At 39.6% G+C, this 27,485-nt stretch overlaps 1 protein-coding gene across 2 annotated transcripts; it reads right to left on the reverse strand.

Annotated features, from left to right (window-relative positions):
* TNFAIP6 (TNF alpha induced protein 6) lies at positions 1–27,229 on the reverse strand. Of its 2 annotated transcripts, none has more exons than XM_087950050.1 (6): positions 27,052–27,229; positions 12,550–12,687; positions 11,170–11,331; positions 5,947–6,175; positions 2,385–2,425; positions 1–879 (listed from the first exon to the last, which is right to left on the reverse strand). In XM_087950050.1, the coding sequence occupies exons 1-6, from the start codon at positions 27,143–27,145 to the stop codon at positions 731–733; spliced, it is 813 nt and encodes a 270-aa protein (XP_087806176.1). In that variant the 5' UTR covers positions 27,146–27,229; the 3' UTR covers positions 1–730. The 2 variants fall into 2 exon arrangements, 1 of the variants encoding a protein (XP_087806176.1); XR_015746542.1 differs by having other exon boundaries at positions 704–1,439; positions 2,104–2,425; positions 27,052–27,215.
* Between the last annotated feature and the right edge of the window lie 256 nt (positions 27,230–27,485).

Raw genomic sequence — 27,485 nt, forward strand, 5'->3', positions numbered from 1 at the left:
AATATAATTTTATTAAAAGATTTTAAAAGGATAAAAACTAGTACAAACTAATGTAAAGTAAAAACAAAAAAGAACGAAAAATCAAAACAAAAGCCAAAAGTGCAAGAAAGGAAAAAAGTAAAATAGGAAAGAAAGAAAAAAGATACAAGTGGCTTCTGATTTTCTTTACAGCAGTTATATGTACAATTATAAATGTACTTCTTTCTCTAAAGTTACAACAAAGTCTTTCTATAATCCTGTCTAATCATCAAAATCATAAATTCACTGTTTTCTGTTTTCTATTAAAAAAAATCCATCAGAGGTTTCCAGTTATATTTTTGCATTTCCAGTCTTATGCTTTTGTTAAAAAGTTTTAAGAAAAATAAGATAAAAAGTGTTGGATGCAAACTAATGCAAAGAAAAAAAGAAAGCTGAAAAGTGCAAGAATGGAAAAAAGTACAAAAAAACGAGAAGAAAAAAAGAGCTCCGAAGCAGAAAGGAGGATACTACCACAGTCGAGTATCACTCCCCCAGACCCTTGACTCAAAATATTAAAAAGCAGATTCAGCAGGAACAGAAAAGGAGGGAGGGCTCAGCTCAGTTCAGCAAAAGGTACCTGGATTAATGGCTAATAAAAGGAATGGAAGGAGAGGGCAGAAGTCGTGGAAATGGGTTCTTCTGGGAGAAAGTTGGCAACTTCCACAAGGTGTAGCATTTACAGGTTTTTATCTTTCTTCGTTGAAAAATTATTTTACACAATGCCAAATTTTCCTGGAAAATACTTTGTAGTAGCTTTGGGGTTTATCATCTTTTTAGTTGAGTTGATAGCAGTGTATTCAATCTGAAAGCCTCCTGCTGTCACTGAAGCATCTGACAAAAATTTCAGTGTCATAACATTTCCTGGAGAAAGAAAAAGAGAGACCATGTATGCATGGGATAAAATATTACCATTCCTTTTTTATTTATACAAACAATGGAAACATTTTTGGATTTAAAAGAAAGGTATAGATTTTTTTTCCTTCAGGGTTCTTACAGATCTTTCATCAGTACTTGGATGGGATACCACCAGCAAATCACAGAGGTTGGATGCTAGACTGAAAAGTTGAAAAAAAAATCTGAAGAATGTTTGTCTGACAAAATGATTAAACTTAGTGGTGTCTTTCCTACCTTAAGGTAATGCTATATGTAGGGCTACCAAATTGCTGCTGAAAACATCAAGATGATCATTAGAGGGCAATAAGAATATAAGGGAATGTTTGCTGCCATCTAGTTATCGTTGTGGGTTTTGAAGAAATAGGAAGAGTATTGACATTTGATCTTTGAAATTGAAGGCTCCCAAGAATACCATGGACAGCCAAAAAAACAAACAAATGGATCATTGAACAAATCAACCCAGAGTTCTCTTCAAGACACAAATGACCAGCCACCAATTATCTTACTTTGGACATATTATGGGAATACTTACCGTATTTGCCGGCGTATAAGACGACTTTTTGCCCTGAAAAAGATGCCTCCAATTGGGGGTCGTCTTATATGCCGGGTCGTCTTATACGCCGGCAAATAGTAATTGGGAAGCACTGCGGCTGCCTGCGGCTGAGGCACTTTGCGCACCGTGGAAAGCGAATCCCGTGAAGCCGAAAGGAGCAGCCAGCCTTCTCCCAGCTCCCAAGGAAGCGAGGCTCGCACCGCCCGAGCTCTGCTGAGGTATCCGGCTGGGGCTGTCAGGAGTTGTTACCGCTGGCGCGGCTCCGCGGCTCCAGTCCCGTTGCCTCGGGAAGGGAAAGGCAAAAGCGCGGCTCTTCCTTTTGCCTTTCCCTTCCCAAGGCAACGCGGACTGGAGCGCCGCGAGCCGCGCCAGCGGTAACAACTTCTGACAGCCCCAGCCGGATACCTCAGCGGAGCCCGGGCGGTGCGAGCTCGTTTCCTTGGGAGCTGGGAGAAGGCTGGCTGCTCCTTTAGCTTCATGGGATTCGTTTCCACGGTAGACAAAAGTGCCTCAAAAAAAAAAAAAGTGCAAAAGTGGAAGGCGTGCGGAAGAGGGGCGAGTATATAACAAACTATATTTTGAGTGGAAATGTTGGGGGTCGTCTTATACGCCGGGTCGTCTTATACGCCGGCATATACGGTATCTCTGGAGAAGGCTATAATGCTGGGAAAGGTGGAAAAATAAGAGGATGACCAGCAACAAGGTGGATGGATTCGGTTACAGTAACAATGAATGTGGTTATGGAAGAACTGAAAAACCAGGTCAAAGATAGATCATAATGGAGAAAACCTACAATGACTTGATGGCCCATAGTCAAGTGATCATTCAGCTTAATGCAACTCAGATTTCGTGGCTTCTAGCTCGTTGAATCAGAGAGGGAAATGTTATATTGCAATTTCATCTGTGGTCATTGTATTACCTGTGCTAACGATGCTATCTGGTAGTTCATCACCACAATATCTGAAAAACATAACATTACAAGTCAGTTGAATAACAATGACATGTTTGCTACTTTCCCCCCAAAATCAAATGGCAAATGAGACGAGTGTTGGATGCTTTGGATTTTGCAACAGGTAGCTTTTTGTAAAGCAATGTTTGGCAGACGTTTTGTGAATGGTCAGGCCCATCCAACAGCCATTTTGTGGGAATGAATACAACATATTTTCAAATGTGGTTGCCAAAGAGTTAGCTCCCCTCACACAAGGAGGCTTTGATCCTTTAATGTTCAAGAAGTGTTCAAGAAGTGTTTAATGTTCAAGATGTTCAATAAGGTATTTTCTCCATTATTTTTTTACTCCTGAATATTTCACTGTATCCTCCTGATAGATACATTTTCCATTACTAGAAGTCTCAAAATTATTTTTTTTAAAGTGAAAGTAGGCAAGGGGACGAGGATGTTACCTCAAATTTTAGGCTTTTTTTTAGCATTTAAAAAAACACATCACTTTTAACATGGCAGTCTAATGCCTCTTAACTTTGAGAAAATTAAAATGTTTTTCTCTCTTCAGTCAAGGCCATTTCTTTGGTATGTGAGAACTTGCTTTTTCAGTAACATAATGAGAGCTGTATGCTAAAAAATCCTTGAATACACTAGCAAATTTTAAGAAAGATGTAGTCCAGCTGAGAAAGAGTAATGTAAACCATACATTTACTAATTGCTGAATGTTGTCTAAAATCAATGTTTTTTGTTGATCAAGTCCCAAATAATAATCAATGTCTTTATTGTTTGATCACTTGCTTTCTGATGTATCATATACAAAAAGTATGTATCTGTACCTTAGGAAAAGACACACCCCCTTAATAAATGCTTTTTGCTTTGTCTGAATTACTTGATTTGTGTTTTTGGCTGGGCAAAAAAACCCTTTGCAAAGGTAAAAATCTCTCAAATTCAGGGATCAAGCTCTTATTAGCTCCAAGCAAACGTTGGAGTGCTATTAATTTACCTAAGATTGCATGAGTTCTTTATAAAAAAATAACAAGGGTAGGATATAAATAAAATAAAAATAAGCTTAACCTAAATGCTAAAGCTGCACGAAACATTTGAAAGATAATGCATTACTTGAATTAAGCATCTCTCATTGGTGCTTTAAAGTAGCTGTGTCCTTTTCAAGGGCTGCGTAGCTGATTCAAAAGCTCTCTGTGGTTACTGGTCCATGTGGCATCAGAGATAATACTTCCGGTGTGAGATCATTAGCAATGCACAGGCAGGCAGGGATCATTAGGAGTTATGTTTTGAGTAGCCACGCAAACATTGGACAAGATTTGGCTACTGCTTGAGCAGTTAAAAGAAAAGTGTTCTGTTTGGGTTAACACACTTTACAAAATATTTTTTAAAAATGCCTAGCACATCTGCTACTAAATCTTGCTATGAAGGGTAGGAAAAATAGGTGGATGGTGTTAATTTGTAAGAGTAAGAAAATATTATCTGAAGCATCTGTTCTCCAATTCCTTCCATCCATCTTACATCTAGTGGGATATATTTAGCTCCTTAAGCAAAAGGACTGTCTGCAGGATGTAGTAAAAACAAACAAACAAACATGGAGGCAACAATGGTACAGTTCAAGCTCCTCTTGTTTTTTTTGTGGTTTTAGAGAGCCAGTTTAGTCTAGTGGTTAAGGCACCAGGCTAGAAACCAGAAGACTGTGAATTCTAGTCCCACTTTAGGCATGAAAGCCAGTTGGATGACTTTGGGCAAGTCACTCTCTCTAAGCCCACTCCATCTCACAGAGTGGTTGTGGGGAAAATAGGAAAGAGTATTAAGTATGTTTGCCACCTTGAATTATTTATGAAAATAATAAAGATGGGATATCCACCATCTTGACTTTTTGACAATATCCTTTTGCCGAGATCCCCAACTCCCAGGCTGCGGCCTAGTACTGTCCTGCGGCCTATTCAAAACCAGGCCATGGGAAAAATCAGCAAGCACACGTGTATGAAGTTCCATTTGTGCAAGCGGAGGGCGCTTGCACTTGTGCGCAAAGCTCCATTCTCACGAGTGGAGCTCCGTGCATGATCACAAGCGCCCTTCGCTCGTGTGAGTGGAGTGTCACACGGAATGCAAGTACCTTCTGCTCGCGCACGAAGCTCCATTGTCCCGAGTGAAGGGTATGTGCACCCATCGCTCGCATACACAGAGCTGTGTGTGCATCTGCCACTCCCCCTCCCCCTGTGCTGGGCCACCAGGCTGGAAAGTTTGGGGACCGCTGCCCTACAGGCATCCTTGGAGAATTTTCTTAGTATGGGAAGGAAATGTTTTACTGAATAATGTATTTTTTAAAACATTGGTGTATTACATGCCCCTACACATTTGTAATCAGATATATGTGAGAGGGTGAGAGAAAAACCAACCCTAGGTTCAGAATTGTTCAAATCCAGCTTCTGGAGAAGCTTGAAACACAATCAGCGGGCTCAGTTACAGCACTTCCTGCCTGAAAAAAAACAACACCTTGGTGGGCAGAAATCCAAGGGCTCCTTCAGTAAAGTAGCTCCAAGTGCTACATTGTATGTTTATCATAGCCTGTGTCAGAATATATCAAAAATCACATTGGACTGAATCAGAAGCAGGTCCAACAGAATACATTCGGCTCCCCAGAGGATAAATCAGCAGGATGAAAAAAATCCATAAGAATGATATACATTTGACACTTTTCCAACTGGTGTTACTCTGATGCCCGCATTCTCAAGAGAGCATTTAAAGAAAGGAAAGTCAGAAAGCAGTAATTGATGCAGTATCTAAAGAGCTACCCTATCCCACCATGCCTGGCCAATAAAACTAGAGCCTAAAATTAATATCTACAAGTCACAATGCCCACAGGAGAAGGGACTCATTTCCCTCATTTTTCCCTTTCTGTTCGGGTGGGACATGAAATACTGGGGTGGGTGGGGAGGCTTTCCACTAATCTTTGCTAAGATAAAGGAAGTGAAGACAATTCCATGGAAGAAGATTAGTTAAGCCAAAGATCTTTGGGTGGGTCCAAACTTCATCTGCCATAATCCTTCGTCACTGTCATTCTGACTGCAGCTGAAAAGTATTTTAAAAAAAAAAACCAGGAGTTTCCTATTGGAATCAGAAATACTTCACAGTGAGAGGTAAGGGAGAAAAAGAATAAGTGGGGAAATAGATGATTACAATCAGGACTGAGAGGAGATTGATTGGGATTACAGCTTTCTCTAAGCAAGTGTCATGAGTTTGGAAGATGGTGAGGACTAGGTCTAAGATGGGCTCCCCAGGGTAAGGGACAAAGAAGGAGTGGGTGGAAAAAAGAAGGAAAAAGTGTGTGGCTATTAGTATTTCTTTGGCACTTATTAGCTAGGTTTGTACTGATATATGCTTATTAGCTTGGCTTCTGTGTGTGTAAACATGATACATAATCCTTTGAGACTGGGTGGAATTTAAAAAAAACTTGGCTTTTTCTCTGATCCCTTCACCCAACCATTTGCAATTTGTACATCTTGTATTATGAAAGATTTGAACATTTTACCTGCCCACAAATCCATTTATATCATCATAGCTGTCGTATATTTCCAAGTAATCAGCCATGCAGGCGGTATCATCCTCAAGGTCAAAGTCAAGAAACTGGATTTTGATTCGTTGGCCATACTTCACTCTTACGTGCCAATAACAGACTTGGTCATCTTCATATTCCTTTGGGTACCCGGGAGTTTTAAAAACATGTTTTGAAGCTGTGAAGATTCCACCACAATCTTTTCCTAAGAGAGGAATAACAACATCAGATATCATACTCATCCCAGATGTCAAATTGTGCCTTTGCAGCCTTATAGCACATGGGTTTTTTTGTGTGTGTGTGCCAACCTTCTACAGCTCAACTCTAACAGTCCTGAAAGGGAATTTAAATCATATACGCTTTTGTAAATCTGCATATTAAATTGACTGGATACGTTGTTAGCCATCTTTCAAACACATGGTTTTCTCCATGTAGGTTACTATTTCCTATCAGTAGAACAAGCTCGTAACATACTGCAGGTTGGCCACCTGCAGATAGCAGTAAATTCAGAAGCCAACACAAATTATGAACACTTTCAGAAGAAATGAAAACATACTCAGTATCTCTATCCAGGTTATTTTTCTACCTTTTGTATTGCTGTCTAGTCTAACTTCTACTCTTTTCACTCTAATTCATTCCTAAATCACCTCCAAGCACCTAAAGGTAGTCCTCAACTTACAATTATTCATTTAGTGACTGTTCAAAGTTTTCAGTGGCACTGAAAAAAGTGACTTATGACTATTTTTCACACGACCGTTACAGCATCCCCATGTGATCAAAATTCAGATGCTTGGCAACTGGCTCATATTTATGACGGTTGCAGTGTCCTTCAAAATGTTGCAAAGCTTGCAAAATGGGATCATGGGCCATGGGATCCCATTTTGCAACCTTCTGATAAGCGAAGTCAATGGGGAAGCCAGATTCACTTAACAACCATGTTAGTAACTTTAAGAACTGCAGTGATTCACTTAACAACCATGGCAAGAAAGGTCTTAAAACAGGGCAAAATTCACTTAACAAATGTCTCGCTATGGAACATAAATTTTGGGCTTAATTGTGATCATAATTCGAAGTCTACCTGTGTTCAAGGGATTCCACTGCCTTCCTGAAATGAATAACTGAATAACAGAAATATAAAAACCTGTGTGCTTGATGTGCTTTTAGCCACAGCCAATATCTTCCCAGATATTTACAAGCAGAAACAGGCCAATTCAATGCCTTTCTGCTGAATCTAAGAAGGCATATTTATGTAATTTATTTAAAGCATTTATATAACTTGTGTCAACTCAACAACTAAGTTATGATCCCAGATGATTAAGAACCATGTTTTGATTCTCCGGGTCATCCAGGAAACAGATAGGAATAAAAAAAGCAAGCATATAGAAACTATTTTTAACTAGAAAATGGACTAATACTTTGACACTGAGTACAGCACACAAGTCAATTCTTTTTGATTGGAACATGAGACAATCCAAAGTGATATAATGATGAACCTCCCAAGACCCAACTACCTGCAGTTTTGTTTTTAAGTTTCAACATCATTCACTAGTAATGGAGACCTATTTTTTTCCAGAATGGAAAGAACATGACTCACCAGCCAGTGCAAACAACTTGGTTTAATTAAGCTTTCCATCACTCAAATAATACATTTGGGAAAAAAATCAGATTTGTCTCTCAGAGGATATGGCCAAATAGGAAAGGAAGAGAGGTGGACTATATGTCATTTTATGAACAAGAGGCCACTCCCATTTTCCTGACATCTGTGAGTGTTTTCTGCGCTGAAAGATTATTCAGTGTTTACATGGAGAAATCTCCATAACTTTTCATCTGTGGTGTTTGGTTCTCTGCAGGACATTTCAAAGAAGGCACAGTACCATTGTGTACATCACTCAGAGATATAAAATTTTGCATTTAGGAGAAAGAAAGAAAGAAAAGAAAAAAGAAAAGAAAAGAAAAGAAAAGAAAAGAAAAGAAAAGAAAGAAAGAAAGAAAGAAAGAAAGAAAGAAAGAAAGAAAGAAAGAAATGGGAGTAAAGAACATAAATCAAGCACTCCCAATATTGAATATAGTGTAGTTTTTAATATTAGACTATTATGGTATCTAACATATTATGGGTGAATCTATATATTAATTAAACAGGGCTATATTATTCTTCCATGTTGGAAGCAGTGAAGTGTTTCTGTGACAAAGTAATCACCATTGCCCAGAGGAGGCCCAGTTGGCTCCTTTCGTGTCCCCATTAAGTTGTCCACTGAAGTAGTACCCATTTAACTACTCGTGGTTATCTGCTTTTGAACTGCTGGGTTGACAGGAGCTAGAGTGAGTGATGGAAACTCACCCTGCCACATGGCAGCAATGGATGTCAAATGCAAGCCGGCAGATCATCAGACTAGTGTCCTAGCCACACAAGCCGCTGGGCTCCCTAATTAAACAGCAACGAGGTACTTCACATTTGCTTCTAAGCTTTGGAGGGTACAACATGGCACCTTTCTCTTTTAAGAGTTATTTTCTGAAGTAACTTTCAAAATTGAATCCAAAGTATTGCAGAAGTAATAATGAAAGATCTCCCAAAATTGAAGATCCTTGCTACTAAAATAGAAGCATATTCTCTATATTATCCAGTTTAAAAGGTAAAGGTGTTCTTGTCAGTCATGTCTGACTTCAAGGCATGGTACTCATGGTACTTGGCCAAGGGAACCAGTGATTTCCAAAGACAATTTCCATGGTATCTAGCCAGCATGGCTATGGCTATACATCAAAGGTGCACGGATATACACCTTCCCACCAAAGAGATACCTATTAATCTACTTGTATTTACATGCTTTTGAACTGCTCTCTGCTCTCTTTACCTTTTAAACTTCAGCGTCTTTAACTGCTGAGACTTAATTCCCATTTTCAACTGTTTCTTCCCGTAATGGGTTTAGAAATTATGCTGAGCCATAATACGAGTTGTTTCTTTAGTTTTGTCTTTAATGTACAGACTCAACAGTTATTTGTGGCGTAATGTTAAGCGTGAAGTGGGCTATTAAGTTTTGTTCACCAACCATGGAGGAACCAAAGCACGGTTTGGTGTGACATGTTGAATTAACCTCTTTTGAACTTAATAGTTTTAAGAACATTTCACAGAATGATAAAAGTCTCTCCCCTGAGTATTTCCTGCTTATGAATTGCACCTCCGCAAGTATCCTAAAGTAACCTCAAACTTCTGGCAACTCAAGTCAGGGCTGAATGTCACAAGCAATTAACACTGACAAGCAGAGAGGCCCTCCGGCCCACTTGGTAGGCTAGCCAGATGGAATGGGTAGGACTTTCCCAAACAGCAACCACTGGGGCACAGCAATAAGCTTAAGAACGGGTTCTGCTGCCAGCAGAAAGTGGACTTGGCAGAAACAACGCTATGTGCTTTGACATGGTTGGACACTGGAACCCATCCTGAGGACTAGCCCTGTCTTCACTTGCAGCTGTTTTCCTTACAGTTCCTTCTCCAGAAAGACTCTGGCAAGCCAAGGAATGCTCACAAAGATTTGAACTTATATTTGTCATTGTAAATGAAATCTGCCCTGAACATAGGACAGAAACAAAAGGGAGTTGGTTGAAGATGCAGATGCTATTGGAATAAGGAATTTAATTTAATTTAATTTGAACTTTAAATCCTGCTTTCTGCATGTGGCTTTTGGCAAGTCTCTTTGTGTTGGCATACAAGCACGGTACAATTAGGCACAGTATGGAGCGGCTGCTCAGAATGATGTCGATTGCCTGGTTGTTGTCTTTTCCATCTCTCCTGTAGGGTGTTAAATCTCTTACCATGTGATACATTGTGACAGTACATATTTCCCCATCATTTTGGAAGAACATTCATTTTTCTAGGGCACTTCATCGTAAGTTTTAATTTGGCCATTCAGTACTACCTTACTTGTTCAGCAAGAGGCTCTGCTCAATCTTCTTCAGCTGGCATAGGACAAGTTCTTTTTCTCATGCTCCATATGGCATATGAAACAGGCTGAGCCCCATAAAATGATGTCCTTCAAACAGGCAGGATATCTCTTAGAAATGCTGCAGTGCAGGGAGGGCAAACCTTTTGGGTTGGCGTGTCAAAATTTCAGAAAATGCCTAACTTGACTCTGCTGGCATGTCACCTCCCCACCCCAAACAAAAGAGAAGTAATTGAAAAAAAAATACAATTTAATCATGCGCGTGATCCCCAGAATCTGCCGTGCACTGCTTATCTTCAGGCAGTGTTCTCTTTTGGTTGACAGCCCCCCGAGGTCTGCCTGAGGCAGCTCTGGGCCAAAAGGAGGCCTTCATTCTCGGAGGGTCTTTGGAGAATGGTCTTCTGCAGCCTCCGAAAACTGTATGAAAGCACACCCCATTCTTATGCGATTTTGGGAGGTTCTAGAGCAGGGGTATCAAACTGGCGGCGTCACGGTGGCATCACGTGACGTATCGTGACTTCCCCCCTCTCTTTGTTAAACCAGGGGGTGGGTGTGGGCAGCACGTGATGTATCTGAACCACAGGCTGCGAGTTTGACAGCTCTATTCTGGAGGCTGCGCAAGAGCTGCACAAAAACATAGCCCATTCTCAGGTTGCCTCTGAAAATTGTGTGAGAGTAAGGTGTGCTTTTGAGAATAGTTGTGGGTGTTGGTGACTACTAGCCCAAAACATCGCGGTGTAGCATTCCTTTTTTTACATGGTCTAGTGCAGGAGTCTGCAACCATGGCATCTTTAAGACTTGTGGACTTCAACTCCCAGAATTCCTCAGCCAGCAAGGTTGGAGACCCCTGCTCTAGTGAATCCAAGAATCATGGAGCAAGGGGATAGATCAGATAATTTTTTAAACTCTCTTCAAACTCTAGTATTCATTATACGTTGATTACCCTTCCAATATGAGGATTTCTGTCTTACTGTCCATCTTGTAAGCAGTCACTGCTAATGAAATTATTATCACTGGCTGTACCTTCTACATTTGTTTCCTTGTAATGTTATCATTTCAAATTGCCAGGATAATTTTCTCAACCATGAATCCTAAATCAAAAGATGTTAAGGCATCTGATGAAATGGGTTTTAGCCTATACAAGTTTTTGCTAGCTTTAAGCGTACATTATTTTTTAAGGGGCCACAGCAGTTAAAGGCAGGTACTTTTGCAAAGGTGTATCCTTAAGTCTAAACAGCTGTAAGAAATATATTTCATGTTCACGTACCATTAGGATTATAGCAATAGGCGTCCCACTTCTCACTTTTGTTGAGCCGAAACCCATAATCTACGATCCCGGTTTTCCCAAAGCCACAGTTGCTTCCTGGTTTGACAATAGGATATCCGACTCTTCCCTTAGATAACCAGCCAGCAGCACACATATGGAAGCCTGAGAGATGAAAGGCAAGTGTCATAAAAGACAAGTGTTGGCTAAGATGGGATGCTCAACTTCAGGTTCACAACTTCTTGTGCTCTAAACTACCACCATACAATAGAGTCCTAGTTATTTAAAACATGAATTAGGCTTTGCTAGCAAAGCACTTTCCACCCCTGACACATAGAAACGTATATGTCTGGTTCATATTTTTTTTCAGTTGTGTCATCTTTGCTTTTTAGCACAAAAAGAACCGTTTCACTTTATATAATTAAAACGTATTGGAGGCATAGGCTGAGTAAATTGTATTGTAGTCCTGAGAGTCTTTATTGAAAGATGCCTGATTAATATAAAACATTACATACTGTAGTCTTGATAAGTTAATTTCTATTTTACCCAGATGCAAATTTATCTGACACAACACCATCCCCTGTAGAATACACACATTGTGTTTCAGAACATGTACATTTATTCTTTATAAAGGTAATTTTTTTTTCCTTTCCAGTTGTGTCCGACTGTAGGGGGCACTGCTCATCTCCATTTTTTTTAGCTGAGGGAGCTAGAGTTGTCCCAGGACAAGCAAGAATATTTTCTAATAATTTAAACTCATGTATAAATAATTCATTCTGTACTTTAATTCTGAAAAAAAAATTATACCTTTGTTTATATTTTTCTCCTGTTGCTGAAATATCTTTGACTTGCCCTATTCTGAATTTTCTGTTCAACAAATGAGGCTGTGGCTGTGCATATGTTACTTGATAGTGTAAGCAGCCCAAGCCATATATCGTTAATATTGGTCATTGGTTTACATCATGTATGTGAATGTACTTTACTTTGGTGAAAGTTCTAGAACTATGTTGTACTGCTTGTATGGATATTTTAAAATGCATCTGTCCAGCATATGATCAACTCAAGACCAAACGGATGTGTATCCTAGGACACAGAGTTCTCAGCATATTGCCCTTTGTGCTGCTTATAACTTACTTTTTGAAACATGGGCAGCTCTTTAACAAAACAAAATCAAAAGCCCCTGATGGACAGACATCACAAAGTTTGCTAATCCCTAGAGGGCCACAAGGGATTGGAGTTTTTGGTGCTGCCATCTAGTGACTGACTGTATTTATGCAGCCCACATATGGAAATGACTGATAAATGCATTCCAGTCTTATTATCCTGTGCAGTGCTTGTTCTGGTGGATTTTACTCTCTAGTGAAATCAACCACACCGTCGTACCTATTTTTCTTGCAGCCTCCAATTGCTTGAGTGTTGCTAACCGTCCTCCTTCATATTCACACACCGATTTTGCCTCGTCGTAAGTCAGCTGGTATTTCCCAGACCGTCCTTCTCTGTGATACACTCCTGCTGCTCGTTCTGTTAATACAAAGTAAAAGTTGCAATGAATATTAAAAAAAGAAAAGTTGGCATAATGACTACCATGTTGGAAAACTAAAGCATGGAGATTTTTTACTCCCCTTGGATTTTTAAAAACTTGCTGTGTTCCTGATTTAAATTAGGGAGGAGGGATCTCATTAAGACCAGAGAAAAATTCTATATTTGCTCCAGACCTGGAATTGATTAGCATCGGGAATGTAATTCTTGGAGGCACCAATTTGTTCCTTGGTATCCCTCAAACCTACTAGCTTATTGCATTAAAAACCATTTTTTAATTTAAAAAAGAAAGGAAAAGATGCCTGAGATGCTGAAAAGCATAGGCACAGCCTCCAGGGCATCTGTACTGCCAAGAGCACTTCTCACCCCAAATTAGTCTTTAAACTTCATTATAAAAATAAATTTTAAAGAAACGGTTGGTTGCATCCACTATTTTGTTTGGGTATGTGGCTGCCTGCCTAGAAAAAGGACAAAAGGTGGAAGAAGCTGTAGGGACCATCCTGTGGAAGATGGGATAGAGGCCCCTGTATAAATAAATCAGCGTTTGGAACAGTTTAAGTCCTAATCGCTATGTACCTTTTTCATCTGTGATGCCCCAGGGATCTGTTTTGAAAGTGCACTTTCAACAAGTCCTAAATTTTAAATGCCCATCAACCTCAGGACCCATCCCAAAAGTTCTGAGATCTCCAGATTAATAGATGTAGTAGCATCTCCTACAACCAAGAAAGTCTTGGATTCCTATCTCCTACTCCTGTTCTTTTGTCTCCTTTATCCCAGGGGTCCCTATCCCCGGTCCGAGGACAGACACCGGTCCGTAGCATGCCAAAAACCGGGGCACGCGCAAACAAGCAAAACTACATCCACAGGATGCAGGCAGCCTGCGAAACCACGGTTCCTCCAGTCTGTGGAAAAACCTCTCTCCATGGAACCGGTCCCTAGTGCCCAAAAGGTTGAGGGCCACTGCTTTAGCCTCTGACACCACAGCTACAGAAATAAGGATTATAGAGGTACTGCAATAGCTGGGAGATGAGGTGAAAGTCTCCTGTTCCTATATTATAACATCTACAGAATTCTTTTCAGGAACCAGAGGATGGCTGTCCAAGTATATTTAGAGTAAAACAGCAGAAATAGATCTGTTTTGTCCCCATGCTAAGGATAGTGTTTTTGCTGGCCTTTGGCTGTCAGAAATTGATCTGATTTAATTGGATTTAATTTGAAGAAAAGCGTTAAAGTGTTAGTAAGCCTTAAGTGAAAAACTGGTTGTGTTCCAGGAACATATTTTCCCAAACCAAGATTGGAAGGTGGGGTTTTTGTTTGTTTGTTTGTTTGTTCTAACATAAGCATGGAGAACTCCCAGCATCCCCATGTGGGCCGTATTAGGAACATTCAAGTGGTGCAGAAATGACGTAATAAAAATAATAATCACAAAATTATAATTATATAACATGAATTATATAATATATAAATATTAAAACCACACAAATGCATATGCTACCCGTTTCCCTTAATTGTAAAACACAATTAAGAATGCATGGACTGTTTTTGCTGCCTCGAGTTGAGTGAAGAACTCAAACTCCATTTTTGCAGTCCTCACAGCTATCTCAAGAAGGCATCAAAGGATTATAATAGCATGGATTTCCCAAAATCAACAAAACAGTGTTAATGCTATTTTGAATTTAGAATAACACAAAAAAATGTTGGGTAAACTTTAAAATAAGAGCAATAAAGCAAATAAAGGAAAACAAAGAAGTTCTTTCTTAAAAAGAGAGGGAAAGGAAAGGCTGCTACATGCAAATGTAGACCATTTTGAATCATGATTTGGGTCACTTAGCCTTGAGAGAGAATCAGCAAAAGCCATTGTTATAAAGACCAAGTTGACCAAACTATGCTGTTTTCCTTTCTTCCTTTTCTACCTTGAAGTAAATTACAATTATCCTTAGCTTTTGTCTGTCCTTTGCCTAAAATCCATTGAAAGACATGAAGTGTTTCTGAACACAAGTAGGGAGCGAGTAGGCTATATTATAAACCTCACCACAAGTCTGTAATAATTCTGTAAATTATTATGAAGGAAACTTGCTATTCACAAATGGCTATGGATAGCCAAAGATGATCAATTAACAGAAAGTAAACTTGTGAGGTAGCTTCCTTCCATCTTTTCTAGATTGAGTTGTGCAAAATTTTACGTGTGCCAACAAGGAATTGTCTCCAGAATGACTCTGGAAATCATAGAACCATCTGAAAAAGGCAAGATTTGGCCTGGTCTGGAAGTAAATGGAGTATTCTACAATATTTTGGAACATTTTGCCTACTTATTTTTTTCACTATCCTGCCATTCCAGGAGATTTACTATCAGTTCCCATTGTGGTTATTCTTTAACACAGGTAGGCATATTTGCAATCAAGTGGCCTCCAACCACTCAGCATTTTTATTTGCTGAGCTTTTATGAATCTGCGGGCATTGTTAAAAATAAAAATAACAGACTAGTACTTTGCTTTATAATTGCCAAATTTCATTTACATTTTATTTACAACTAATGGTTTTTAATGTTAAAAAGTAGAACGAAACAGGGAGCCTGACAGGATAGAATGATTTTTAAAAGTGAAACCAGAAGCATTGTAAGTAAAATAGGCCCTGATGGAGTGAATGAATTATAGCTATTTAGTATAGGCTCCTTTATTCCATAATATTCAAATTACGGTATAATGTTCAGATAGTGATAGGTCCATTCTATGAATGCTATTTTGGAATATTAAATGTACAGCAGTAGGATACTAGAAATTTTGGACTTTGGAAGAATGAAATGTATTATTTTTATGGAACAAATAAAATTGTAGTTATTATAGAAATGTACATCAATAAATAAAATATAATTAATTGTAATTAATTAAATGTAAATAGTATTGAATTAATGTCAGCTTAAATCAGCATTCTTGATTTTGATAGCATTTGTCGTGCTCCTGGTGGAGACTGACTCTGAGTCAGAGGAGGGCCCAGGCCCATCCCCTATCCATCCTAGGACGTGCAGGGAGGAGAGGATCAGAGAAAAACGTGGTCTCTTCAGGAGGAGAGGGCCATGATCCTCTTCACTTCATGGGTTGTAGGTGTGAGATCTGCAAAAGAGTTTGGACCTGCATGCTAACAAACGCTGGAAACAAATTAGTGTTTTATTCCTGGATGAGATTTATCTTGGTTGGCGTTCTTCGAACAGACTGTACCTGGTTATCTTCCTGAAGTTTGCAATTATTTATCCTGGTCTGTTGTGGAACTTTATTCAGTGAGGTTTGTTTTTGGTTTTTGCTTTGTTATCTGCTCTTTGAATTTGAACTGTGTTTCTTTCGTTTGGAATGTTATTTTGAAAATAGTTTAATCTTCAACTGTGAACAATTAAACAGTAAAGCCAAGTTGAAGGCATTAAAGGACCTTTATTTACATTTTGGTTTTTGTTATATTTTTGATACACTCTGGGTCATCACAGCATTGAGATATGTTATAAACAAATAAGTATGGTCTACACATTAGTGCAAGATTGGCTAATCTTCTGTAAGGAGATGAATAACAAGGGTTTTAGGTTTTTTTAAATGAAAACAAAAATGTTTTATTTTCACATCCTTCCAGCTTGATTAATAGATGGTCCATGAACGCACTCCTCAAATTGTATTTTATTTAGATTTTGAGATTGAATCTTCCCTCTGACCTGCTCAAACAATTGGGGCAGGGTTTTCAGTTTATTCCAAAATTATTCCATAACAGAAGCAACTTACTGGACTGATGTAATTTGGCTACTCATATCATCTATCATGAGTAACTTTCCCAGGTTTGTTTGGAAAAACCCATACATACTGTTACATATTATATTGTTATATGACATAACATATTGTTGTTGGATCAGCCCAATAAATGACGTCAACAACACGAAAAAGCAACTCACTGAAGTTGAATCGGTGAGTGGCATCAAGGGTGCAAAACAGAGCTCCCTGGGCCCCCAGGCAAATCTTACAAATTCCTCTTCCTACCTCCCCCCCACCCAACCTGTGCCATCAGGATGAGAGGACTCAGGCGCTCCGTGTCTCTAGAGATTCTCGGTCATCCAGGTCATGGTTGTCCCAAAAGTGCTTTTTCAAAAGGCAACTGGAGAAGCTTCTTGGATGAGAAGCAAAGAACTGGAGAAGCTTTTTGGGTGAGAAGCAAAATGTCTTCCAGCAAAAACAAAGGAAGTGCAGCTGCCTTTTGAAAAAGCCCACTGTAACTACATAGCCAAAAAGGCGTTAAGAGTTGTTAACCTAATCTTACGTAGCTTTTTCTCTGGTAATTTTACACTAATAACTAAAGCATACAAAACATTTGCTAGACCAATACTTGAATACAGCTCATCAGTCTGGAACCCACATTACATATCTGATATTAAAACAGTTGAGAAAGTCCAGAAATATTTCACAAGAAGAGTTCTCCACTCCTCTACCTGTTGCAGAATACTTATGCCACCAGACTTGAAATTCTAGACCTAGAAAACCTAGAACTACGCCACCTTCGGTCCAATCTAAATATAGTATATAAAATCATACATTGCAATGTCCTACCTGTCAACGAATACTTCAGCTTTAACCAGAACAATACAAGAGCACACAATAGATACAAACTCAAGGTTAATCACACCAAACTTGATTGCAGGAAATACGACTTCAGCAATAGAGTGGTCAATGTCTGGAATACTCTACCTGACTCTGTGGTTTCTTCCCCAAACCCCAAAAACGTTAACTTTAGACTGTCTACTATTGACCTCACCCCTTTCCTAAGAGGTCTGTAAGGGGCGTGCATAAGCGCACCAACGTGCCTACCGTCCCTGTCCTATTGTTTCTTTTTATTTCTTTTTATTTTTCTTATATGTATCCATGTATTCATAACTATGTTTTTACTTATACCTATTATTTTGTAAGCAATTGACAAAAATAAATAAAATAAATAAATAAATAAATAAATAAATAAAAGCACCTTTGGGACTCAGGACCTGAGCTCTATGACACTGCAAAAATCAAGAAAGACAGAAAAAAAGGAAAAACACATAGCCCCATGATGGCGAACCAATGGCACACGTGCCAGAAGTGTCATGCAGAGCCATTTCCCCTGGCACGCGAGAGCTCAGCCGTAAAAGCCCTACTGCGCATGCACACATGCTGCTGCCACCGGACAGCTGATTGTCGGGTATATGGCGTGCGTGTACTGGGGGGGCGGGGGCACATGGACAACACATGCACATGCACAGAGATGTGCGGTGTGTGCACCGGCAAAAAGCTTATCTTTCACCACAGGCTAATAAGTCTATCCAGCAGGGAGATGAATAGTTGTCTGCCACATCTATTTATCTCCGCCCCCTGCCTTTTATCCCCAGAGCTAGGGTGGGGCTTCACTAGCAGCAGTGGCTCTTCCTTCCCAAGGATTGGCTCATAGATTTCCACTGCTCTCCTCTCCTCTGCCTTCTGTGCATCCATGTGTCAGGCACTGGACCCTGCTGTTCCTCCTCTTCTTCATCAGCCATCTCCAGAGCTGGGGGCTGTTGATTCTCCATCCGATGGGCATCCCAGGATCCGCCTCTGTCTCTCCCGCTCTCTGCCAGTTCCATCCCCTCTTCCCCCTCAGAACTCTCAGGTTGCCTTGATGCTTACCCTGACTCCCATGCCTCCTCCTCCACATCTGATTTAGCTGCTGGAGGGATGGCTACAACAGTGCATTGGAATACATACCCTCACCCCATTCTACATGCATCAGGATGCTGTTGACCAGTTCTGTATATTTGTTCTGGATGACAATTGCTTGTTTATTCTGTGTGATTTGCAGCATACCATAACAGAGTGGAAAACAGAACAGACAAGATCAAGTAAACCAATAGCAACAGACCCTTCAAACCCTCTTGTGTTTGGGCAGCCTGGTGGAAGGATGATGTGGATCAGGCCAGATGTTCCTTTGGTGAAAGGATAGTTCAAAGCACCCTTGTTTACCATGGAAAACTTGCCTCTGGGCCCAAGCCTTCTCACCTCTCCCAAGGGTGGTCATCTTGGTTTTTGCAGCCCTACTATGGCATTTCTATTCTCTTTCTCCTTGTTCTTTCACAAACAGGAAAGAGAAGAACATCTGGAAGAGGAAGACAGCGCCCAACAATAATTCCAGGGAAATTGCCAGGGTGTTGAAAGAAATATCCTTCTGGGTTCAGTTCCAAGTGGGGGGAAAAGACAATGGAAACATGGAGGCTGTTAGGAAAGATGGTTAATGGTGGACAGCAGGACCACATAGCTTGAAGCTCCAGGGAACGATGATCACATGCTCCAAGGAAGGAAAAGAGAAGGAAGGGCTGAGATGCTGAGAGTGCCTGGGTTTTATAACCATTGTTGGGATTTGAATTGGAGTTTGTATTCTGATTGGTTGTCAGACTCCCATGGGGCCATGCAGGGGCAACTCTGTAGGCTGTCCTGAGTTCCAGGCTTGGTTGAGCCTTGCTGGATGATGGTGCACTGAAAAGGGCTTTTGGCAATTGCTATAGCTTTACCTGCAGATCTTTGTTATGTAAAGTATTCTGGCCCAGGCCTTAATGGCCCACCCATTAACAAAGGTGGGGGTGAGTTTCTTCTTCTGAGGTGAGTTTCTGCTCTTGAGTTTCTACTCTTTTTAGGGGAAATATTTTGCCTTTTTAATATTTCCTAGGATATTTCAATTTTCTAGGGGAGATGTGGGTGCTAACTTCCTACAAGGGCTTCCAATGCCTTTGGCGTTAGCAGTGCTGCTACAACCAAAGCAGCGGCTGACTTGGGAGTAGCAGCAGCAGGAGTGGGGACTCCTCACTTGCTTCTCAATCCTTCTGTGGAGCCCTTTCATTAGATTTCCTGCTGGGGCCTCACATCTGGACTACCATGGTGGGTACAGCAATCCAGAGGAACAGTAAATATAGCAGGAAAGAAATACCAAAAAAAAAATAATCTATTTCTTTTGTTTTGCAATGTACTGATCATCTGAATTTCCGAAAGCCATGTAAGCTTGTTACAAAATCTTGCCTGGTCAGATTTTGTTGAAAGTCTGGGACAAGAAATGGCCAGAACGAGAGCCTGGTAGGACTCCATGCTTTCCCTGCCATCTCTATATATTAAGCTTCTGAATAGCATGCAAGGATCTGGGCAAGTTACAAAAAATAGTTTCAAAATGAGAAAGTGAGTGAGTTCTAAAGCAACATCAGCCTGGAGGCATCTGAAAGGTTCTACAGTTCTGTTATGAAAGATAAAGGAGAGAGAGAGAGAGTTCTTATTTGCAAGGCATAATCGTGTATGGCACGGTCCTACTTAAAAGCATCCTACACTAGTTCTTTGTCTCATCAAAGCACTGACCAGTAATTGTACTAATGACTATTTATACATCATGTTGGGCCATATTTCATTTTAATCATGCCTTGTTGAGTAAACCTCTGTGGCCAGATTTGCATTTGCCAAGCCCAAATGAAACAAATAGACATTATGGCTTTACACAAAATGAACACAGTCTCGGTGTTATCTTCCCATCCTTTTGCTTCCTTTGTTTTCTTTTAGTGCTGGTACACATGCAGTCATAACAGGGTCAATGCTTGTATAACATTAGTCTTTACTTCCTCCATAACATACAATTTTTTATTTGGGATTTGGGAGAGCTATAAGATTAATATAATTAAAGATAATAGCCAGTTGAATATAATTTTTAAAAGCTACTTAGTTGTAACCTACATATTTATTTTAAAAATAAATTTTAAACTCAATTTTAACACAGAATTAAAAATGTGCTTTAATCTCTTCCACTGATATGCATGCAATAAAGGTATGTCCAAAATCTAAAAGTCTTGATAAAGGCTATACATTTACTAAACCAACTCATAGTTTAGAAAATAACATCCCAGTCACAGAATTGTCAAGAAGGATTTCTCAGATAAAATGATTGAAGGATCAGAGGAAGAGAGGTTTGTGACCATTATTTAAGTCAGGTAGAACAAAGAAAATGGAATGGAAATTTGGGGTGGAAATTTGGGATGGAAGTACTTTTTCAAAGTTTGCTGGGAAAGAGAAACAAGCAAATTGGTTCTGACCAGGTATAGAAAGAGGTATTATACTGTATTGTTTTGAGGTCCATCACTCTTGAGAGTCTACACCACAGTTACAGTGGTGATGGGTGCAGTGTTGGAACACATTTGATTTGAGGGGTCAAAATGTAGACAGATGCTCCTGGAGAAGGTCTGTCTATATTAGGGATGGGGACTGATGGGCCCTTTATGAACTGAGGTCTTCAACTCCCAGAATTCATGAGTCAGCCTGACTCATGAATTCTGGGAGTTGAGGACCTCAATTCATAAAGGGCCCATCATTCCCCACCTCTGGTCTATATGGTCACTAAAAGTCAAGAGTCAACATGATGGCACATAAAGAATGCTAACCCATTTCCATCCTTAACAAAATAAGCATTTATAGTTATGAAGCTAGAGATAATGTTGGCTGCTATACTATGTGAAAAGAAGCACAATAAGCCCAGTTAAGTACTGTAGTAGCACCTAGAGGTGTGAAAGCATTTCTTCTCACAGAATGCAGTGCCGAGGGCATGAGAGCTTGCTGTTGAATGGGTAAAACATTCTTTTTTACTTATTGCATAAAAAAAATAAATCTATCTGATGGCCAACCTTCTGATGGCCAACCTTCTGATGGCCTTATTAGGCCCTATTCTCTCAACATGGTTGTATGCCACCCAATGTCACTGTCTTGTGCAATGTGCGGTTATATACAAACAGGATAAATCAATCAGAATGGTTCTGGATTTTGTTCTTCACTAACAACAATCCACTTATACTCTTATAAATGTGTAGATATATAGTAAAGCCTGTACATTGTATCTAGGATATTGAGAATTTAATGCTCTGGTATCAAAGCACAGAAAAAATCCCAGCTGGATATCATTAGAGTACCCAAAGCAGTTTGAGGAAATCCTTCACCCTGGGAGGCTTGGAAAAAAAAGCTGTTTTCTAATGGTATGTGAAAATCTAAACACATTTGCACATATTTATGCTTCTCTATTATGGAAGGGCAACCAGCAGGATTAATACACTGGAATACAAGCTTCTCCTTCATGGTTGAACATCAAAAAATTTTTTTGGGGGGGGCTTGGAGATATCACAGCTATATTCACCTTAGCAATCCATGTCTGTCAAGCCACCTCTTGTAGCTTAAATCAGGAAAAGTATCCCGTGGCTGAGATGGCACAACATTGGAATTGTGTGGGGTTCGGGATGTTGTGGTAACTCAGCCACTGTCTGAGCATGTTGCCTTTATAGTTTGGCCTTGACTTATGACAATTGACCCCCAAATTTTTGTTGCTAAGTGAGATAGTCATTAAGTGAGTTTTGCCCCATTTTACAACCTTTCTTGCCACCGTTATTAAGTGAATCACTGCAGTTAAGTTAGGGACACGGTTGTTAAGTGAATCTGGTTTCCCCATTGATTTTGCTTGTCAGAAGGTCACAAAAAGTGACCACATGATCCCGGGACACTGCGACCGATCATAAATATGAGTCACTTGCCAATGCTTGGAGAGAGGAATGGTCCAAGAAACCTTCTTGTGGCCTGACCATTAGTGATCCCTCTATCAAACCACCTGGTTTTGACCTGCCTTGCTCTGTCTGGTTAAAATAGAACAGAATTAGGTGTGATGCTGGAAGAAGTACCTCTGGCCTGGATCAGCAGGGATAGAAAGTTTCCCCTTGTTGTAATTGTGATGCTGGTATGCAAACGATTAAGCATACTGTGCAAGATTGACCACAACGTGAGTTCCCTGGTTTCCTAGAAGAACTGCATGAAGCAATGCCAGAGGAAATCACTTGGAGAGCTAATTTGGACATCCAGTTATAAGGCCACTGCCCTACCTCCACAGAACTAGTATATAATTACATGGATTGTGTGTGTATATTTACTTCTCTTCTGTCATGTTCTCACCATATACTAAATAAATAAGTTGTCAAGTGTCTGGATTTTAATCACATGACCACGGGGTTGTAAGTATGAAAAACAGTCATAAGACACTTTTTTTCAGGGTTTTGGTAACTCCAAACAGTCACTAAATGAATTGTTGTAAGTTGAGGACTACTATATCCTCCTGAGTTATCAGAAGGACCTTCCTTCTCACTTTTCCCTCCCTCCTTATCTTTTTCAAACAATCAGTCCAGTTCTCTTTCTTGTTTTGGGGGTAATTCTTGTCAGCTAAAAGATGTAAGCACGGCTTATCTTCTTAAATACTGATACAGACTGCAGAGAAAAGCTTGGGTGGCTGGGTGCAGCTTGCAGGCTGCAAGTTTAAGATCCCTGGTTTAGAGGACAAAATGCATGTTCATTTAATCAGGGCTTTTGGGTTGTGTGTCATATGAACATAATCAGTGTTAGAAAAAAAAATTATCTTTTGGCCTGAGGTGGAAGGGGCAATTGCCTCAACCTTTGAAGGAAGGAAGATGTGAATGCAATAAATAATGCTATAACTTAATAATATTTTCCTTTCCAACTGCTTAAATCTGCATTTAAATTGTTTTAATGAAAAGAGGTTATTCTGACGTTTGACCTCACATATGAGAGAATTACTGAAGGATTCCATTTCCTCTCTTTAGAGACTCCCAAAGAATGCAATATTTAATTTAGAAATGCTCAATCCCATGTCAATGCTTATCTTAAACTATTTTTTTTCTTTCCTTGCTGATGACATTCTCTCTGTCCCCTTCCCCCTTTGTCTCTGTATATGTTAAATGAATCCAGAAAGAATGAAAAGCCAAGTTTACATTTGGCTAAAACATTCCCTTTTCTTTCTTTTTGTATATTTGTGACTTTAATTGCTCCCTATAGAAATAGAAATGATATTATTTGGGCCATGTCAGATTTAAAATATCCTATCCCAGAGCTGCTATAGAGGCCTACAATGTTGTATATGGAATGTAAGCTGTCTTGCTTTTGGAAGTTACAGTTTAGACATTCATGACATTTTCAATTTAAAAAGAAAGTTTCCATAGCAAGTGACAACAGTACTAAAAATAAAATTCAAAAAAGAATAGAGGGAAAAGACAAAGAGGAGTACATAGCCAGAGCATTCTGTCAGGATACAAGGATATGAAGTTTGGGATGAGTTCTAGGCATGGCCCCATATCTAGCCAAGAATTATTTTCAACAGCAAATATAAATGTGGTATGGGAACATGCATATGCAAATGTTGTCATATGCATAATAAGTACATAACATTTGTGTTTATAATGCCATACATGAATAACACTCAAGACAACATGGTATCTGCTAAATGGAATTTTTTTTAAAAAAGTATTCTTCTTTGTATGACGGGGGAATGATGTCTATGAAACCCAAGCCTCATTCTCAGAGAAGATCACTAAACCTTTCCAAAATGAATTAATATCTCAAAAGATGTGAACTCGCACATGTTTCACTTAACTATTTCCTCTCTATCCTCAGTGGCGGATTAAGGCTCAGATACAGATACAGATAATCAGAGTTGAAAGGGACCTTGTAGGTCATCTAGTCCAACCCCCCGCCCAAGCGGGAAACCCTACACCATTTTTGACAAATGGCAGTCCAATCTCCTCTTGAAAGTCTCAAGTGATGGCACTCCCACAACTTCTGAGGGCAAGCTGTTCCATTGGTTGATTGTTCTCACTGTCAGAAAGTTTCTCCTTATTTCCAGGTTAAATCTCTCCTTGTTCAGTTTCCATCCATTATTCCTTGTCTGGCCTTCAGGCGCTTTAGAAAATAGCTTGACCCCTTCCTCCCTTTTCTACTTTCCTCTGCAACACTGGGCATTGGTATTCATTGTTGAACGCAGCATGTTCATCTTAGTGAGACTTAATGATAGCTGAACATTGCCTACTATCATTTGAATGATTTTGAAATACTGCTTCCGTTTTGAGCCAGCAAGAGAGTGGTTTAAAGGCAAAATTAAGTTATCTCATGGAAGCTCACTGTACCTATCATGCCTCTTGTTTTGGCCCTGGATATTCTGCCCAAAACAAACAGCTTTGATGAACTTTAGCAGTTCAGTCCAGAAGGGCTCTGGGCCAGCAACATGGGCCTGGAAGAGTTGCAGATTTCTCCCCATTCATTAAGCTATAAGCTGTGGTTTATGAATCACAGTGGCTGACTTCACAGAAGACACTAAGCTGAAACCAAGACAAACTCGTTCCGAAATAACATAATGTGATAACCAGGCCCTGGGATAAAAATTATTTGGAACACATACAAAACTGCTTTGTATCAATAGACTGTTCATCCATCAAACCCAGCACTATTCTGATTAGCAAGAGCTACCTAAGATATGCTTTTTGAGGGTTTCTTCAGGCTAATATCTGTTCCAATGCTTTTTTCCCCCCCAGCAGAAAACAAGATGAACAACAGTTCCAGTATTGCTCCATCTTATGTTGTGAATGAGGAATTGGAAAGAGCAATTTTAACTGGGGTTTGAACGAGTGGTGCTGTTCCAGTGAATGGACACTCCCAGCAAGATAAATAAAATAAATAAAAATGTTTCCTACCCCTCCGTTTGCTTACATTGCCAGAATTTTTTAAAAGAATTACAAAGAACAATGTCTGAACCAGAGATTTTTAGGAAAAGTTTCACTTCACAATACGCTATGGTCCCCTCAACCCAGTATCTCTGCTAAGTCCATCATCTGTAGTTTACAAATCAAAACTACTGAGTTTACAACACTGAGCTAAGCCCAAACCAAACAAACCACACTTAAGCTTAATCTCAAAAAAACTAAGCAAGGTGAGTGGTCTAGTTAATACTTGGATAAGACACTCAGAAAAATTCCAAGGCTTTATATTTATATAAGATTGCAAATATACCTTGGAGGCTGGCAGTAGCCAATCATTTTCATGCTACTACTAAAGTCATCCAGTGTTGAGCTTGACAGGAGGAAAACTTGACATGACTGTCCTTATGTTGTGAGACAATGTTTTTCTGGTGAAGGAGTATGTTTTTCTATTTTGTGGGAGCAAGGGCTTCCTGCAGTGGAACAGAAATGAGTTGGCAGCTTTGGGGCATATAGTATGATGATGTTGTATTTTAGATTTAAATATCTAGGCTATTCAGCTCCAATAACTGTAGGTGGCTTAAGCTGTAATCTACCCTAACACTCCCAGAATTTTAGCTGTTTTAGAAAGGTTTCATGCTGCCATGTTCATATGCCTACTGGAAGGTTGTTTTGTTGTTCATGGGTGGCTTGCAGTGATGCAAGTTTTAGAAGTATGAGATCTGTAAAAAAAGGAGCTTAGGAGAGAATGAATGAATTTTGGGCCATATAATTTTATTTCACCCCATAACACCCGACTATGTAAAAATTGGTTTTCAGGAAGAGAGCGATAACATCTAGTCCAGGGGTGTCCAACCTTGGCAAATTTAAGACTTGTGGACTTCAACTCCCAGAGTTCCTCAGCCAGCAAGCTGGCTGAGGAACTCTGGGAGTTGAAGTCCACAAGTCTTAAAGTTGCCAAGGTTGGACACCTGTGATCTAGTCCTAGGGAACTTCAGCTTCCAGCAATTTCAGCCAACATGCGATAGGATGAAAAATGCTGAGAAGGGTAGTAAGCTGTGGAGGGCCACCAGTATTCTGATTCTTCTGCAGTTCTGTACCTGGATAAGCAAAGCTGTTTCTCTGAAGCAGAGATGGCTCCAGACTATTAAAATGTGGGTAGTACAACCAAAGAGGTAGGAAAGAAGAAATGGAGCAGAAGAAATAGTACTACCTTCCCCAGTTTAGTATCATTCACTACATTGTCCATCAACTACAACTGTTTCAGCCATGCTAGTTGGGCATGATTGGAAGCTGCAATTGAACTCTTCCGAGAGTTGCCAGATTAGGAAATCTAAATTAATCAATGAAGAAAATGCAGTACAGGGAAGGACATGTAACTACCTGGAAACTATAGTTTTAGGCAGTATTTCCAGGAATTATTTATGTTCAAAGGAAAAGCTGATGTGTATCTTGCACAGCTGTTTCTCTTTAAGTCTCTTCTCTCCCCATACACATCTCTAGAGGTCCTGCTTTCTGTATAGCTCATGCTTTCAGATAGCATCGCTCTTGCAGCTCATGTTTCAGAGGCATTCCTTTTCTTTAAATCAGATCTCTACAAAAACATCGTTTAAAATGGAAAATAAAGAATATTAACTCCACGGTGCTATTATTCAGTAAAGATTTGTATCTTTAATGCAAGCTACACAAAAATGCCGGGTTGGGTATAAGAAAAAGTAGCTCTTTCTGCAGTTAAACATGTATTAATAGAAGCACAAAATAAAAATCCATCAACTTACCTAACCAAATAGAATTGTGAAGAACTCCATCCTTGAATCCCCAGTTAAAACCTCTATCCCATAACAAGGCAAAAAGAAAAGTTAATGCAATCATCTTTTCAGTTAAATATTCTGTACCTTCTGTTCAAGCAGCCTGGAAAACCAGTGCTCGCAGCTGCTTAGTTGCTAGTGAAACATCTGGTTGGCAGAACTTAAATAGTGTTTTCATCTGTGAGGTCAGAATGCCTTCTCCAATTAAAGTGGTCATAGGATTGCTCACAATTAAAACTGATCCTTGTTTTTGTGTGTGTGTGTGTAGCTGACTCATTTTCTGCTTCCCTTAAAGAAAAGTCCAAAGTCTGCTGTTGTAAATGTGCAAGTGTACAATTGCCAAACCAAATGTCTAATTTTTGAAAAAAATTCAAATTTCAGATATCTTTTAACGCTTTTGTATG

The sequence above is a fragment of the Notechis scutatus genome, chromosome 1, assembly GCF_049901735.1.
Source record: "Notechis scutatus isolate UNSWTSFEM ecotype Mainland chromosome 1, rNotScu1.2, whole genome shotgun sequence".
Taxonomy (NCBI): Eukaryota; Metazoa; Chordata; class Lepidosauria; order Squamata; family Elapidae; genus Notechis; species Notechis scutatus.

Bases quoted from the DNA above. Each gene is read 5' to 3' on its own strand.
- TNFAIP6 (XM_087950050.1), bottom strand. From the start codon at position 27,145: ATGATTGCATTAACTTTTCTTTTTGCCTTGTTATGGGATAGAGGTTTT. The intron at 11,332-12,549 runs GTACGACGGTGT...TTCATCTCTCAG, and splicing joins GGAGGCTGCAAGAAAAATAG to GCTTCCATATGTGTGCTGCT. The intron at 880-2,384 runs GTAATACAATGA...TTCTTTCTCCAG, and splicing joins AGATAGCATCGTTAGCACAG to GAAATGTTATGACACTGAAA.